The following is a 15,101-nucleotide window of genomic DNA, read 5'->3' as shown; positions in this document are numbered from 1 at the left end:
GTCAGCAAATTTTGCCTGCAACGCTCTGGGGGAAACTTACATGCGCCCATCAAATGCATTTGCGCAATCACGCCGCATAATTGTGGAGACCCCTTCGCCTTCGACCAACTGCATCTGTCATGTTAAACAATCAGCCGGCACAGGCACTCAGCGCCAGGTACCTCCTACATGCTAGAGTGGGAAGTCTGAGCCGATCGGACGCGTCTGCGGGAGCCGGCATCAATACAGATATATGGGTTATGCATGCCTCAATGTTTTCCACTAAATCCCAAGCTTGCAATGATGACAGCCACACGATCGACGCCCTGAGGAGTGAGTGCAATTGGTGCTGTTCTAGGGAACGAAATATGAATAAACAGTCTTGATCGTTTACAGAGCATTTAGCATGAGGTGGGAATGTAGACCGTTCTACTCGCAGCTTAACAACTATATCGGGCACTTCATGAAATGCCCCCAAAAAACATACCTTCATCCGGCAAGTGATGTAATAATGATGAATACAGAAGGTGCCGCACTCTAGCATGTATTCCAGGCAACGATTTTTAAAAAAAAATGAATGCTACAATAATAGACAATAGTTAACATATAGTTAATTGACATAAGCTGCATCAAAAAGCCTACAATGCGAAAAGTCATTTGCTGCTATGGTGTAATTTAAGCAAGCATAGTTAGGAACTAAGTACTGCAGCACGTGTCATATCTGCTTGACACACCGCTTAGTAGTGGTGCTGATCCTCAGCATGCAGCAAAGCAGTCACCGGTGATCAGTTGGCAGTCAGTATTGCGCGTGACAGACCGTCCAAGGCAGTGGCCGCCGACGGGGGGCGGTAACAGTGCCCACACGGTACAGACGGTCCAAGGCAGTGACCGCTGACGGCGGGCGGGAACAGGGCTCACACGGTACAGACCGTCCAAGGCAGTGACCGCTGACGGCGGGCGGGAACAGGGCTCACACGGGACAGACGGTCCGGACCAGTGGCCGCTGACGGCGGGCGGGAACAGGGCTCACACGGGACAGACGGCTCAGGGCAGTGGCCGTTGACGGGGGGGGTAACAGGGCTCACGCGGGACAGACGGTCCAGAGCAGTGGCCGCTGACGGGGGGCGGTAACAGGCTCACACGGGACAGACGGTCCGGACCAGTGACCGCTGACGGGGGGTGGTAACAGGGCTCACACGGGGCAGACGGTCCGGACCAGTGGCCGCTGACGGCGGGCGGTAACAGGGCTCACACGGGACAGACGGTCCGGAGCAGCGGCCGCTGACGGCGCGGTAACAGGGCTCACGGCGACAGACGGTCCAGAGCAGTGGCGCTGACGGCGGGCGTAACAGGGCTCACGCGGGACAGACGGTCCGGAGCAGCGGTCGCCGTCGGCAGGCAGGGGTAGGGCTCACACAAGGAATATCCGACAGAAAGATCTTCAGCCTCAAACTTATTTTTTAGAAAAGAGACCCCAGTTTTATGGATTTGGTCACATTGTTTTTGGCATGCAATATTTAAAGTTTCCAAATTTGCTTGTGCCTAACATGCTGCGACAAAAGCTCGTTCCTTGAAAAGCAGTTTGTGAAGTCCAGACATATGACAACTTAAGTACACTATTGGCCATGGATTCGAATTCAAAATTCGGATCAGCCTGTGCCAAGGCCGTATTTTGGGATGTAAACTAGGGAGACAGATGCCTCGCCAATGACCCATAATGCCTACCCACTAACGCGCCTTCTCCCCCCCCCCCCCACCCCCACCCCCACAGGGAAAAGGCTGAGGCGGGACGAAGGAACTTGCATATATTCCGCATTATTGCAGTCGAATAGTTTCAGGAGGCTGAGTAGTGTTATTTGTCAAATTGCATCAGTTATTCTACTAGGTAAGATTATGCACCAGCAAAAAGAGCCTGCAGGTAACACCTACATCTTCATTTATCTAGCATAGCAACCAGCACATTAATGTAATGTCCTATCTGCCATGCGAATCAAGAGCGGATGAAGTTCTCCATCTGTATCCCCTCGCCCCCGGTCGCCGGATTGCCCCTATGAACAGTTCCCTAAGAAAGCCTTAGGGATACTGCAACCGTGCCACACATACACTTTTTGAAACGCTCTTACGCCTATGTTTATCCATGCCATTTGAGCCAGTCAGGGTTCGTGACGTCATTGCTTCGTGGGTTAGGTCGACCTTTACTTGCCTTGAGTTGGTTCATGTTTCAAGATCGGAGCGCCCGCGATGTACACAACCACACAACACATTAAGGACAAGCGGAAGCCAGATCAGGTGCACACAATGCTAGCATTACGTCGTGCTGTACCAATTAGTCACATGTTAGATAAACTATCATGTACTGAAGTTTGACATGTGGAGCAGCTTTTTGCGGCTGTTGGAGTTGTTACTTTCGTCCATTGCTCTATCATGTGATTACCATCATAAAATAGGAAGTAGTTATCGACACGCGGCGCTCATTTTATTCTGAACCCTCGCCCTGGTGGAAGAGGAGGCACATCGATCACTGCCCCCATACTCCCTACGGTTTTCTGAGGACACCTCCTCGGCATGGCATGCAAACCCTCCCAGTTTTTTAGTAACCTCACGGGCCTTCATTGCACGTGTTTGAGACCAATGAGCGTTGTTCCAAAATTCTTGGTCCCAAGCAGCAACGGTTTTTTACAAACACTTGTACCGCCGATCCACGGTCGACGCGGGCAGGCGGCGGCAACCGATGAATCCGCAGACCGTGCGATGGACCCACGCTCTCGCCATACATGTAGTCTTATTAATAAATATACGCTGAAAACACATATAATGCACAATAATGTGATGAAAACTCAACACCCAACACTCTTTTTTTAGAGTTCGCAATATGCAATCACGACATCCCGTTCATAACAAACTTTTTTCTCTCCTTCATCTCTACCTTTTTTGTCTGGATGATGGCAGATGAAGTGTCACATTAACCCTACTCCCCCCATAAGCGTCAGCTTTAATAGAAGCGGTTAATCAGCGCGAGATTCAATGTGTCGCACTGCTGTCTATATGTTCACCAAAAAGGACATGTAAGAATGTTTTAATTCGCGTGTTTGTAGTTGCATTTGCCTGCGGGAACTCCATGAATGAATTTAGGGTTGGCTTGCATGCGGTTAATGTCATGCAAATTTAGTATTCGGTAGCAGTAACTGCCTTCATTATATTGGCTCCTCCAGGTTGATCCAGAGATTGTGGGGATTTCTGACTGTTGTATTCGTGGTGCATAAGCTTAGCCCAACTAGGAAACTTTTTGTACCGATGATATGTCTTATGTTAGAATATGTTCCCGTTTGTCTGCATGTGTCGTTGTTACCTCATCTCTAACCTTACACTCTCAACTTCGTGGATCCAACCAAAGTGGCAGCTGAACGCTTACCCCATTGCTGAATTGTGAAAGCAAACACCGATTGACCTTCCTATAGGCTGGTTACTTGTTCAGCGCTGTTGCGAGGCACATGGTATTTCATTTTTTGTGGTCTTTTATCGTTGGTTTCTTCGTTAATTGTGTAAAAAATGATAACTCCAAGTAAAACTTCCTTCTCTTTATGCCACCCTGTTACTTAAACCTTTGCAGAATCATAATTCCAAATCAATGCTTTGATCCTGACTCCGTCACGATCACGGTCCAGAGACATCGCCAGATACTTCTCACCGACTCTCACTTCTGAACAGTGTATTCCATAGTCTTCTCCGAAAAGGTTAAACCCTGACGCAATCGGCGGAACCTGTGAAGAACCAGTGGGGCTAATGTCTTGGACAACGCGCCGTTTTAGAACGGAATAACTCAAAACTGTTAAGACAGCATCGTTCTGTTTCCATTCCGCGGGCACACTCCCGTTATACCCAGAGTGACTCCTGCTGCTCACTCACATCATGGCTTGCGTGTCATTTTGTGGATTGTGGAGTAGCATAATCAATGTGTGTAGATTGCATCCATGGTTGGATTTGTGTCCAGTGTGCCAGGTCGGTCACGTCCCGTTTTGATCGAACCTGCCCGCCCCCTTGATGTGCTGCTACGTACGCCCTTGAACGCATCAAACCGACCACATTCCACACAAAGCCTGGCATGTTAGAAAATCGAACAGGAATGCAATTGTTTTCGACAGGACAGTCTGAGCGCCGCTATTCTCAGATCGCTCTATCGCCCGTGTTGCTTTTGGGAGGACGTTCTCCCGCACACGACCACCTGATTTAACGGCAGCTGCCGACCACCGCTCGCGGCCCGTGGCACGTGGCGATCCGCGAGACAGCCAACATGTGCCACGTGTGCCACCTTGGCGTGCCAACACCCTGGTTTGTGTCCGCCCATTGAAGATACGTTGACCGCGAAACATCGCATTCCGGAGTTTCAGAATCAGGTGTGAGGACAAAGTTGCTTGAGGTACGTTCATCGCTTCTTTGTGTCTGCATTGCACAAAAGAATATTGATTTTTGCTTTGTCATGAATATTTGAGACGAATTGAAGGATCGCACACAGGTGCTTGTATTTCAAATCAGAAATCAGTAATCATAGATGACAGATTTCTCGTGTTCCAGAGTTACAGCTCACTTCATTGCCGTACTCGGACTAAACACATGTTTTCAGCGGCAAATGCAGCCAACTTGAAGCAAGCTGTAGACGCAAAAGATCAAAATGTTCTACTATAGCTACGTGGTAGACACTGGTGTAATATCATTGGATTACACGTGAATTTCTGAGTGTGACAAAAATGACGTCCTACAATATATATATATATATATATATATATATATATATATATATATATATATATATATATTTGTAGACATTCACGCAATAGCGATATGACCAAGGAAAAACAGAACGGGAATCAGCGCATAAGACGATAAGACGACACAACTACCTCGCGAAGGATTTGAGCATCTTCACACAATAATGCAGATGTTCACGGCGTAACTTGCAATGCGTGTCTAACAACCACCAATACAGCATCCATTACGCTCGCCAATATTGGCTTTACGCACGCACACGCCGGACATGGAGCGTTCGTTAGTCGCATATTATGTGCAAGCCTGGTCCCATTTTGGCGGCAACGTTCAGCGGAGCCCGCCAATTACAGTCTCTGCACGAGTCAAATTAAGTATGACATGGCACATCACATGGAAGAAATTGTACAAAAGCCAGAAACAAAAAGCGGCCATACTCCTTCTGGCGGAAAAAAGTCGATTATATGCCTCAGTTCCACTAGTCTTCAATGTCGTCACCGAAGTCCAGACAAGAGCACAATCGCCACCCTGTTGCTCGCAGTCGCAAGCCAAAGCCAGACGGATCTTAGGTGCAGCTTCAATGCTAAACCGATCCTAGGTGCGACTTCAAAGCTAGACCGATCGTAAGTGTGACGAGGCATCCCTAAGCGATAAGAGTCGGCCTTCGATCTCATGGCATTCACAGATCACAGTGTGCATGCCCGTTATGGGTCGGGTAAACACTGCAGCAAGGCACCCATGGGTGCATAGCGTGCACATGCTCTCAAACGGACGACCCAATCTGAAGCAAGGCCGAAAGAGCAACTGTAAATCACACAGACCATCATCTGGACGGTCGTCTAGCTGGTGGCGTATTCCAGGACCCAGATTAGGCCACCGCGGGGCGGTATGTCACTCCTGACACAAGTCACACCTGACCCCAGGTCACGCCTGAGGTCAGTGACCCTGGGCCACACGAGCCTCAGGCGAGGCCGGCCAGCCGCTCGAACAGCGGCGTCTTCAAGAAGTGGGGGAAGACGTCACGTCTGATGTCATCCGTGACGGCACGTTCAGCCCTGTCGAAGAGCGTGGCGGGGGCCTCCTGCAGGCGGGCGCTGATGCTGTCCCGCAGCGGCTTGTCCAGCACGACCTCACGCTCTGCCAGTACTTTCAGATACGTCGTGAAGATCTGCTGGGACAGCTTCAGCCGGTCGGCCTCGTCCCTTTGGCGCCTGTCGGCGGCGGGTCGGGGTCAGATCACGTGGCAGTGCTGGGGGCGGGGGAGAGGGTGGCAGAACGGCTGGATGCTGCATGCAGGGGTCCAGCCAGGAATGTGGTTGACATTAACAGCGCCTTCAAAATTCTCGTTTTTAGTCTGCTTGCAGTTGCGAGGCTCCGGGCTGCGCGCTCGAGCTGTCCGAATTCTGCTGACCTCCGCGTTCTAACCAGCGGCAGGGATTGTTACGCCTCAGACCTTGGCATAAGCAAGTGGTCGAATAAGCACCACTGACGAGGCGTCATAGGATAACAGCCGCAGCTGATGCGTAATGGATGATAACTTACCGACCAAGCAATCTGGCTACAAACTGGAGAGATAGTGTACATCTACAGCGACTCAAGCACAACCACACATCTGCAGCGACTCAAGCACAGTCGCACACATCTGCAGCGACTCAAGCACAGCCACATACATCTGCAGCGACTCAAGCACAGCCACATACATCTGCAACGACTCAGACACAGCCACATACATCCGTAGCAACTCAATCACAGCTAGAACTTCAAATAGGTGGGCTCCTTGCACCGACCGACCCGAAGTACGCGTTGGGGCATCACCAAAGCCGACCAGACTGGTGACACACCTGTACAGCTCCACGTCGGCGAGGAAGTCGAGCAGGTGGTCCTGCCGTATGGTGACCATATACTGTCGCAGCGCCTCCATCGCCTTCTCCGACTTGAGCACCTCGTCCAAGCTGGCGTAATTCGAGCGTGGCTTCCGGGCCGGACCGAGCCCTGGCTTTTCGAGCCCCACCGCCGTCTGCTGCGGCACGGATAGTGGCGACCGTGTCTCAGAGGTCACCGGAGCCGACTGTAACACCACGGTGCGGTCACCAGGCTGCCAGGTGTAACACCACGGTGCGGTCACCAGGCTGCCAGGTGTAACGCCGCGGTGCGGTCACCAGGCTGCCAGGTGTAACGCCGCGGTGCGATCACCAGGCTGCCAGGTGTAACGCCACGGTGCGGTCACCAGGCTGCCAGGTGTAACACCACGGTGCGGTCACCAGGCTGCCAGGTGTAACACCACGGTGCGGCACCAGGCTGCCAGGTGTAACGCCACTGCGGTCACCAGGCTGCCAGGTGTAACACCGCGGTGCGGTCACCAGGTGCCAGTGTAACACACGGTGCGGTCACCAGGCTGCCAGGTGTAACGCCACGGTGCGGTCACCAGGCTGCCAGGTGTAACGCCGCGGTGCGGTCACCAGGCTGCCAGGTGTAACGCCACGGTGCGGTCACCAGGCTGCCAGTGTAACCACGGTGCGGTCACCAGGCTGCCAGTGTAACCCACGGCGCGGTCACCAGGCTGCCAGGTAACGTCCACGGTGCGGTCACCAGGCTGCCAGGTGTAACGCCGGTGCGGCATCAGGTTGCTAGTGTAACAACCGCGGTGTGGTCACCAGGCCAGGTGTACGCCACGGTACGGTCACCAGGCTGCCAGGTGTAACACCACGGTGCGGTCACCAGGCTGCCAGGTGTAACACCACGGCGCGATCACCAGGCTGCCAGGTGTAACACCACGGTGCGGTCACCAGGCTGCCAGGTGTGACACCACGGTGCGGTCACCAGGCTGCCAGGTGTAACACCACTGCGCGGCCACCAGGCTGCCAGGTGTAACGCCACGGTGCGGTCACCAGGCTGCCAGGTGTAACACCACGGTGCGGTCACCAGGCTACCAGGTGTAACACCACGGTGCGGTCACCAGGCTGCCAGGTGTAACGCCACGATGCGGTCACCAGGCTGCCAGGTGTAACGCCGCGGTGCGGCATCAGGTTGCTAGATGTAACGCCACGGTGCGGTCACCAGGCTGCCAGGTGTAACGCCACGATGCGGCATCAGGTTGCTATGTAACACCGCGGTGCGGTCACCAGGCTGCCAGGTTAACGCCACGGTGCGGTCACCAGGCTGCCAGTGTAACACCACGGTGCGGTCACCAGGCTGCCAGGTGTAACACCACGGCGCGATCACCAGGCTGCCAGGTGTAACGTCACGGTGCGGTCACCAGGATTTCAGGTCGATGGATTGATGTGTGCATTAGTTAGGATTGGGTTGTGGCGAACATGGAGTAGACAAAGCGCCCAAGTAAAGCGTAGAATTCAGAGTGCAACACTCCAGTAAGCCTATATGGCCTTCGCGATGCGCTTCTGTAAGCAACACAAAAAGGAGATGCTTAGCAGGTTGGTGCATAAAATGGAAATAACACGTTTGTACGGCTTTAGTGATAGTTATTTAGCCCATGCAGTGGGCTATACATTATCTCATCAATAAAGTGGGCGCTTTGTTCGAGCTCCAGACACCGACATTGCCTGAGTTAAGGATGTGGTAACAGCGCGGAAAACGTGACAAGAGGCAGCATTCAAACAGGGCAGAGAAACGGTTGCACTGCAAACATTCAACGAAGCCCGGCTCACCTGGAAATTTGAGAGGACGCTTGCAGCTATATCTTAGCCCATGTGGTGGCGGTGTGATAACGTCAGACAAGACAGCAACTACAGTTGTTCCAAAAGTACGAACCGATCACAAATGACATGAAACATTCTACGACGGCAACCTGTCTGCAGCTGTGCAAGATTCACCTTTGATTCGTTGCGTACTGGTGAGCTGGTCTTCGGTCTGAAGCAATCAAAACAATTCATTGACAGTTGCTGAAAAAATCAGATCGGGTCAGTACATAAGCAGACACACTCTCTAAAAACCAGGAGCACGAGCGGCATGCAACATATATTCCTGAATGTCTGGTGTTTCACAGCACAACGTTTGCTGGTTGTGGGTACCTCCATCTAACCAGAGGGTGTTTCAGTGCATGTGCGGCTATGCACCTCTGCGTGATGTTCTCCCGACACAGCACGTCAATGCAAGCTCGATACTTTGGCTGAATCTAGGTCCATGGCTGTTTCGCTGTGTTCTGTCTGCCCTGTTGGTGGGAAGTCGGAACATGGGCGAACATGTGCTGGTCATTTGTGGCCCATCTGCGCCTTCCCCTCCTGTCACTCAATCGTCCACCCCTCTTCCAAAAATGCCGTCCCCCAGTAAAACGCGACCGCGGCACACTGCCTGCCAAAATTATGGAAAACACGGCACAATACCCACAGGCGGCACACGTGGCGCGGCACGTGCACGCCACGTGACCGGCCGCGGAGGCTCGATAATCGCGCGCGTTTCCATGGTTTCCCCGCGCCGGCACGTGGCCGTCGTGCGCGCGCGCCGCCACCGCCACGCGGCACGATCAAAGGGTCGGGCGGTGCGATCAAAGCCAGCGTCAGGGCGCGCGCTAGAACTGCCCGATAATGGAACTGCGGCTACCGGACTACGTGCGCACAGCCCGATGAAATCTAAATTATGGAAACGAACGCAGTCAGGTCGATCACAGCAACTGGCGACGCGCTAGGGGTCCCAGGGGCCGGCGTCATTTGCATAGAAATCAGCGATTGTGTCGAAATGCTCCGGATACGGTTTTTGTGTCACTGTCAGCCACTGGTAGTGCGGCCGTGTCGTCAGACCGAGATCTCCACTCCTGCACCGGCAGCAAAAGCGTGTCACGACAGTGAAGAAACGCGTTATCGGGGGCGGGCGTGGGGGAGGGGAGGGATCATGGAAGGTCAGTGATTTTTTGTCTGCTTTAGTGCCGTTTCACACTGTTCAAACACAAATATAAGCTGTTCCCGGGATGTACCGGGGCCCAAGCCTCACAAACCCCAGTGGTGGATGCACGCCATGTCGGTTGGCGGGGACGGCCCGGGTGCGTGTCGGTGGCCGGTCATCGGACGCCACACCGTCGTTTCGGCATGCGAGGGTTCTGCCCGATTAGGATCCTGGGCCCACTCGCTGACAAAAGGACACCGGCTTGTGAAGTCCGGTCAGGGCAGTCGGGCCACCGTCCAGCAACCCGTACTCAACGATGCAGGACGCGGCAAAACCAGCAGGGGAACGAGACAACCGGCGGGAACGGAGGGCCGACGCTCACGCCCGAGTGCCCTGCAATGGATGGGGTGGTTGAGTTTACGCTGAGCCGAGCGGACAACTCTGGCCACGGGCAGGTGCAGTTACCACCTCCCCTCCCCACCAAATAACCCCTGTCACGCACAATGGCACGGTTCGTGGGGCGCGGGAACGCGCTTCCTTCGCGCTGTGGTGACTGAAAGGAATGCGCTGGTCGATTGCTGATTGAGCGGAGGGTGGTCGACGGCAGGCTATTTGTGGTTTGCATTAAAATCCCAGTGTATCTGAGACCTGATTGTTGATGGCGCGGCAAGCTATCGAACAGCGGGAAAAGCCGCGAGGTTTGAGGCGGTCACTGGATGCAGTCTCGTAAGCGTACATCATGACGCATCACGCCAAAGGTATTGTTTCGTGCCGCATGGCTTTGTCTGTGACCGAATCCCTCTCTGACTGGATTTTTATTTTCACACACGACCCAATATTCCTTCTTCTCTCACCCTATGTCTCGGCGGTCGGGGACACGGAATGCGCTTTATTAAACATTTAATTAAATCGCTGCGCAGCTGATAGCGATTTCATGGTCTTCAGCGCGAATGCCGAACCATTAATTACAGCCTCCATTCAGCGTGCGCACAGCATGCAGATATAACCGGATATTGAGCCCATACAAAGGCAGCAGCGATTCAATTTGCTAATATGCCGCCGCAGTTGTTGGTGGTGATTATGCAAATCCAGCCGTTTGAACCGAGGCGAGAGATGTGCGTGTGACGAAAACCTTCGGCAGGCGATTTTGCCGGTGCATTAGCGGGCCTTTGAAGGACGAGGCGGAGCCCCGGAGAGTGGATCACGATAGTTCTTGTGAGCGAATAGACGATGAGTGGGTTGGTGCGTTCTCATGGTGGCATGTGCACACTCCAAACATCCGTGCACTAGCATTGCTCCGTTTTTGCGCCTTGCTCGGACTTACTCAACGCTGAGGGGAAGTACTTACTTCCAAAACCATTGGGTGCACGCACAAGCATGAAAACAGGCAGTTTGTTGCTGCTTTGCCTCTTTTATTGGTGACTCACAGAAGTGACACCAATGTGTCAAAAATGTACTGCTGAAAGTTAGTCTAAATGTTCCCCAATCAAGCTATGCAAATTGAATGAAATTGAATCGGGCATCTTCTCCAATAATTCTGACCATGCTAAACCAAGTCATGAATTTTATCTACGCATAGATGTGACAAACTACTAGCGCTGTCTCTTCCAAATTTACGTTTATTTCCTTGGTGCTCAACACTTTCCCGTTTAGTCGAGCACATTTCTGCCTCAGCATGATAGCAGGAGATGATTATTTATATCCCAAAGTGTTCATTTTGGCACCGACGTCGCTCAACTTCAAACAATCAATACAAAATGCAGTACAGCAGCAATTACCGCAAACCATAAACAAAATTAAAATGTCAGCCGTTCTAAACTAATTTGAACGACACTGGAATAACGTATCAGCATAGACAGCAGACGCTGTAGATGCAGAGCTGTAGAATTATTTCACCTCGTTCCTCTGCCATCTCACTAGTCCTAAAATTTTCCATGGCAATGTCTTCCTAAGATTGTCATAAATCTTAAGATTGCCATGGCTCAGAACTGTACCCTGACAAAATGAAACTCTGCCATTCTGGTTGGAACATAAGGTATCATCCTGTGCTCTATTATGACACGTTGGGTTACATCTTCGCACGTTTTAACTGATGTGTTGCCTGTCAAAATGGTTAATGACAGGCGCTTACAACGAGCGCTGTCGGTACTACAAATAAAAATTTTCTGATTCACTGAACGGCCTTTAGACCGTAGGTTACCAGCAAGTGTCCAACGTCTGGTGGGTTGGTTGGCTCGGCTTGTGAATATATTTTTATTTTATCAAGGCAATAGGGCACGACAATCACAGTGAATGCGAGCGTTTTTTTTTATGGGTATGACGAAGCTTCCTTGACAATGTGGCCTGTGTGAAGCCTGATATGAGGGAACCAATCACTGAGCAGCTCGCAAGACAGCTGACATATCTCGGGTGAGCCTGCGGGAAGCAGACAGATTGGCAGACAGCAGTCTGAAAACCTGAAGCGTGCTTTAAATGCTTCATTCTCCCACTTTCCTTTCCCAAGGGGCAGACCATTTCACAAAGGCGCGTGATTCGAAGTCAATTTTTCCTTTAGTGGGGTTGTCTCGAGCTGTGGCACGCTTCGTTGACAGCAGCAGCAGCGCCACCTTTTACCTGTTGAGAGTCACGCTACTGCCAGCACGTCACAGGGCACGTGCCCCTGCTATTGTTCCTGAAGTGCCAACTGGACCAGTCACACACCGGTATCACACTTGCTGAATGTGCGTCTGTCATGAAAGCTATGCGCAGCGTACCCGTCCCCGACATTTTGACGTCCGTTGCTTCCCGTATTAACCGACAACATGTTGCTAAAATGCTAAAACGCTAAAATGCTGCTTGCTAATTTTAATTAGCGTCTTGAGCATCTCATGGGTGACTTTAAGATGGAGTGGCTCGTGCAGGAAGTAGTTTAATTCACTCATTCATGGGGTGACTTAGATTTCAAAAACTGCGAATACTCAAGAGAAAAACAGCTCTCCTTGACTTTGTATGGAGACGATGGAATAAATGTTCAGAGTTCAGAAGAAAATTTTTGTGGGGTAAAAAATCTGTTTCGTTGAGGAAATGATCCAGCAAGCTAAAGAGAGGTAGAACTGATGTCTAAATGCATGTATCTGGGATATTTGGGAACGCCTCACAAAACATTACATCTACATTTAAAACGACGGTGTTGGGAACTGAGCCTCACACTTTCCACAATGACATTTAATATTCTACCAAGCGATGCTTACGACAAGGTTATAAGTGATTTGTCGTTTAGTGCTTCATTACAAATGATCCTTCATAGGGGCGGGGCGGAAGCTATGGCATAAACAAAATGTAAGGTATTGAAAAAGACTCCATCATGTCAAACATACATGAGATTTCCTCCGGTGAGCAACAGCGTCCATTCTCCAGTCATTTGCAAGCGTGATTTCGCGCAATACAGAAGATCAAACTAAAAACTCAAGGTTGCAATGCTGCATGTCCTGCCACTTCGCATGACGACAGCAAAAAAGCATGCATCCCTCCGTTTGTCGAGACGTGTTACAGCTCCTGACCAGTAATTTCAAGTGTTGCTAGACCTCAATAGCAATCCGTATAGGTGGCGCCACCAACTGCTGAGCAAACGAGGTCCATGCAACATTGCATCGAGTGATGACTGATCAACCAAAGGCAGTTTTCGCGCGCAAGGTAGTGCAACATACCAACAGTGTGCAACAAACTGAGTGTTTTTTGAAGAATATTCCAACAGCATTTGCAGCACATTCTTGAATCCCCCATTCCGAACGGGAGCCGGCGGTCTTGCTGCCGGCCGCCGCCACCGGACCATTGCAATAGCCCGGCCGGCGCACCTGCAAGTCGTCCCGCCGCCGTCGGGCAGTCAGCTGGTATCGATCGATGACGTCCTCACTCGTGATCACGTGGACCAGAAAGCACCGCCCCTCACCCGATCGTCAGAAGAGCATCCCCGGGCAATTTTCATATTGCTGTAATGCCCGAATTCCCCCAAACCGATCAGGACGTTCCCAAAAACTTACCTTTCTGCCCTAAAATGATGTGATCTCAGGAGCTCCGAGCAATATGGCGACGCACGTTCTGCGGCGACAGCTGGAAGGCCACATACGCCCAAGCGCTCCCACCGAACGCCTCCCACCGTGGCTAAAAATAGTTCCCTCGCGCTTTGCCACGTGCCAGTTGGACAGGGGCACCACCCAGATGGCAGGAACCGTCTCACTTACCTTAAATCCCCTCGGATGAGCCGGAGAGCGACCAGCACGGCCACACGACGGCACCAACAATGGCTGCGAAGCCGTGACGTCACCCGGTCAGGTAAGGTACGGCGCCTGCGCTGGGACGGCAGCGCGCGCGCCCGGAGAAGGCGGCCGTCGTGGGAACCTGGCGGCGCGTGGGAACGCCAGCAGCGTGTGAAGGCGACTGCGGGCCGGCACTGGGTCCAGGTGCGCCGCAGCGGCAGGACCAGCTGCGCTGCTGCGGACGTGGGGGAGACGGCGTCCCCCGCTGGTGGCCCTGCGCGCACCTGGCCCGTTTTGAGCGTGGGCTGGACACGTGCCGCGGACTGGACGGCGGGAGCGCGGCAGCTGAGTCTGGTATATGGTCACCTTTCCACTTGTCGCAGGAAAGTTAACGGCTACTGCTGCGAGGTTCACCTCATTGTGTTACCTGCATAGGGTTGGTCGCAATGAACGGCTACATATGTTGCTACAAAGGTGCCTTTTGCGTTCCTATTTTCTAAACGTCGAATGATATAATTCATGCGTTTGTTTTGGTCTGCACTCACATAAGAAGACCATGACGGGCAAAGTACTCTGTGCCACGGATTTTTCGTCAGAGTGTGGCGAATTAAAGTCGCATTTAAAGAAGGGTCGACAGTAGCAGTAAATGACGGCACCGAGTCCTCAGCGCACACTTGGGTGATCAACCACGGCGTGACGAGCCGACACCGTGAAGTGCCTGTGCTGTCATGCTTCACCCAGCACCGCTTGGCATGTCGATTAAAAGCTCTGGAACAGGGGCATCGTTTACAATTTAGTTGGGGAGTTCCGGTCCCCAAACTCAGGAGGTAAGTGATCAAATTCGGGGACACTCGGTTTGTATATTTTGGATATAGTTTAGCTGTATATTCCTACGCAGTACTCTCAATTTATTTTGCGAACTACACCCGTTCTTAAGAGCCCATTTTGATCTGCCAAAAATGGCATAGATTGTCTCGTGCCGCCATGTAACGCACTTCTCCGAGGATTCTAAGCGTAACCATGGACACGTTCTAAGTGTGTTGACTATGTGCGTTCTGAGACCTGTTCTAGGAGGTGTGTACCAGTCGCGTCAATCCGTCACCATCACCGCGTGCAGGGACGGCGCCTGCCATGGAGGGATGCCAGCTAACGAAGCCGCTATCTGACCTCGCCTGCGAGCAGAGAAACCAGCTGCCATCGCTGACGCCGAATGCGATAAGAGTTCTCATATGCAATTTATTTCACCAATACGTCATTTGCATGATATGTCCCTGCTTTGAAACCCAACCC

General features: G+C 52.1%; 1 protein-coding gene across 1 annotated transcript in view; it reads right to left on the bottom strand.

Annotated features, from left to right (window-relative positions):
• Window positions 1-5,512: 5,512 nt before the first annotated feature.
• Window positions 5,513-15,101, bottom strand: part of LOC119095961 (regulator of G-protein signaling 13) — a 15,267-nt gene continuing 5,678 nt past the window's right edge. Inside the window, exons 2-4 of the mRNA XM_037218824.1 lie at window positions 8,571-8,639; window positions 6,582-6,760; window positions 5,513-5,951 (exon numbers count right to left, since the gene is read on the bottom strand). Coding sequence (XP_037074719.1) covers window positions 5,702-5,951; window positions 6,582-6,760; window positions 8,571-8,630 — 489 coding nt within the window. The 5' untranslated portion in view covers window positions 8,631-8,639 and the 3' untranslated portion in view covers window positions 5,513-5,701. The remainder of the gene's footprint in view (window positions 5,952-6,581; window positions 6,761-8,570; window positions 8,640-15,101) is intronic.

Source organism: Pollicipes pollicipes, unplaced genomic scaffold (genome assembly GCF_011947565.3).
Source record: "Pollicipes pollicipes isolate AB1234 unplaced genomic scaffold, Ppol_2.1 Scaffold_4219;HRSCAF=4965_pilon_pilon_pilon, whole genome shotgun sequence".
NCBI lineage: Eukaryota > Metazoa > Arthropoda > Thecostraca > Pollicipedomorpha > Pollicipedidae > Pollicipes > Pollicipes pollicipes.
This window is presented reverse-complemented; position numbering and strand designations above follow the sequence as displayed.